The sequence below is a fragment of the Camellia sinensis genome, chromosome 2 (assembly GCF_055761805.1).
Source record: "Camellia sinensis isolate YWXY chromosome 2, ASM5576180v1, whole genome shotgun sequence".
NCBI lineage: Eukaryota > Viridiplantae > Streptophyta > Magnoliopsida > Ericales > Theaceae > Camellia > Camellia sinensis.
In genome coordinates, this window is record NC_138962.1 from 200790802 (window position 1) to 200792959 (window position 2158).

At 30.5% G+C, this 2158-nt stretch overlaps 1 protein-coding gene across 1 annotated transcript; it reads right to left on the reverse strand.

Annotated features, from left to right (window-relative positions):
* Nucleotides 1-1003: 1003 nt before the first annotated feature.
* On the reverse strand, nt 1004-1375 carry LOC114260430 (putative lipid-binding protein At4g00165). The gene has a single exon (XM_028200536.2). It carries the CDS (start codon nt 1373-1375, stop codon nt 1004-1006), a length of 372 nt encoding a protein of 123 aa, XP_028056337.1.
* Nucleotides 1376-2158: the final 783 nt, after the last annotated feature.

A 2158-nucleotide genomic window follows, 5' to 3' on the forward strand; every position in this document is an offset into this window, starting at 1 on the left:
TATACATACACTCTTTGAGGAATGATTTAGATACAAGTTGCCCGTATAATTTGGAAAATTACAAATAATCCTTTGTCAGAATTTTTTATTTAACAGAATAACTAAAAAAATGAAATTTTTAAATGTTCTTTTATACAATAATAAAATTATCTGAATTATTAATTGAAATAAAATTTTAACATTATTAAAAATGTTAATTAACTTGATAATTTATTAATAAAGGGCATATTTGTTATGAAATTAGAAACTTTAGGGCCAAAATAAAATTTTTAGAACCACAAAGGATAATTCGTAATTTAAGTAAACCTCTAGGGGTGTGTTTGTAATTTATCCTTTTTAAAAAATGGGCCAGCATTTATTCCTGGCCCACAATCTCTTAGTTGGTCCTTGTCTTATTAGTTGGGCTCAATCCTGGTTTGGCGAGCAGACTTCATGGGCCTAGTTTCTCTATATGTTTCTTCTCACATTTTCATTGTCATAATCATGGCTATGCCTTAAACAAAAACTTACACCTCAGCCAAAAAATTAAAAATAAAAAGGGGTTTAAATACACTTTTGATTGCTAAAGCATTTGCTTTATACCATTTTGATCATTGTGTCAATTTGTAAAGGTTTTTTTTTTTTTTTTTGTTCCAAAAAAACCGTCTAATTTTAGTGATGAATATTGATAATATCAGTTAGGAAAATCTCTCTAATACACATTGAATATTTTGGAAGATAAAATTAACACAATTAAAATATTGAGAATCAAAATTAAACAAAGTGCACATGTTCACAACCAAAAGCCTGGTTCCAAAAAAAAAAAAAAAAATGTTCACAACCAAAAGCATAAACAATGAGAGGCAGACTCAATCTTGTTTTTCATTGATGAACAATCATTGACCACCACATCATAAATACATTCATATCACTCACCAAAACACAATCATACTCTCTCTCTCTCTCTCTCTCTCTCTCTCTCACACACACACACACACACACACACACACATCATCATCATCATCTATGCACATACAAATCCTTCTGGAACCTTCTTTCCACACCCATTAATGACCAAACTAAGAGCAATGGGGACTTCAAGCTTGATAACACCCAGCACATTGGCCTTAATTGCAGTACATAAACATAATGCAGCTTCGAGGTCAGCCAAACCTTTCACCACTGTACAACATTGGGGACTAGGTTTAGTCCCAATGACTTCAGTCACCAATCCCAACCATTCACCACAAACACCAAACTTGAGAATGTCTTTTGGGCACTTGGCTGGAGGATTCGCCGGAGGGCATGGGACCTTATGAGATGAGACAATATTGAAGAAGAAAAAGATGATGATGATGAGTAGAATTAGAAGCGAAGATGTCTTTGAGCCTACCATTTTTCTTCATGCAATAGGAGATAAGAGCAATGTTGGTGTAGTGGACATCGATAATTTGATAGTGTTTTAGAGTTGGATATTATGAATTGGTGGTTGGTATTGGCTCATGAAAAAGCTAAGGTATTGTACATGACCACATGAAAATATAGTGGCTAATAAGACTCCTCGTTTTGGTGCATTGTATCCCATGCCCTTGTCTTTATTTTCCTCCATCGCTACAATATATATATATATATATATATATGGAAAATGTTTCGTAACTCAAATTTTGTGGCTCAAAAGTGTAAAGTACTAGATGCAATTAGTTTTTATTAGAGGATGCGATGATGTGGCTAATTCATGAATTTCTTGCTCAGCCCTAGTCCTCATCTTTTGGTGATGCTTTGGGCTTTTTGGGGTCTTTTGGGATACCAATGTACCATATATGTCACTGAAAAATAATTTGAAAAATTACCACAAATAAAAAATAAAAAATCTAAGGTTGAACCTAATAACAAAATAATTTTTTAATTTTTAATTTTTAATTTTATCAATTTAAACAATAATTTTTTTGATTTAATTTCAATATAAACCATTTGTCTATTTTTGTTAGATAAAATTGACAGAAAATTATATCTTAGTCATTAAACTCAATAGAAAAATATATTTTAAACATTTTTTTATACACTTATATTGAATATAATGACAAATATTTTCTTGTATGTGTCAATTTTATTTAACAAAAATAGGCAAATAATACATTGACAAAAAAATCAAAAACATTAAAATTCAAATTAACAAAAA

Coding starts and splice junctions, on each gene's coding strand:
- LOC114260430 (XM_028200536.2), bottom strand. CDS start 1,375: ATGGTAGGCTCAAAGACATCTTCGCTTCTAATTCTACTCATCATCATC.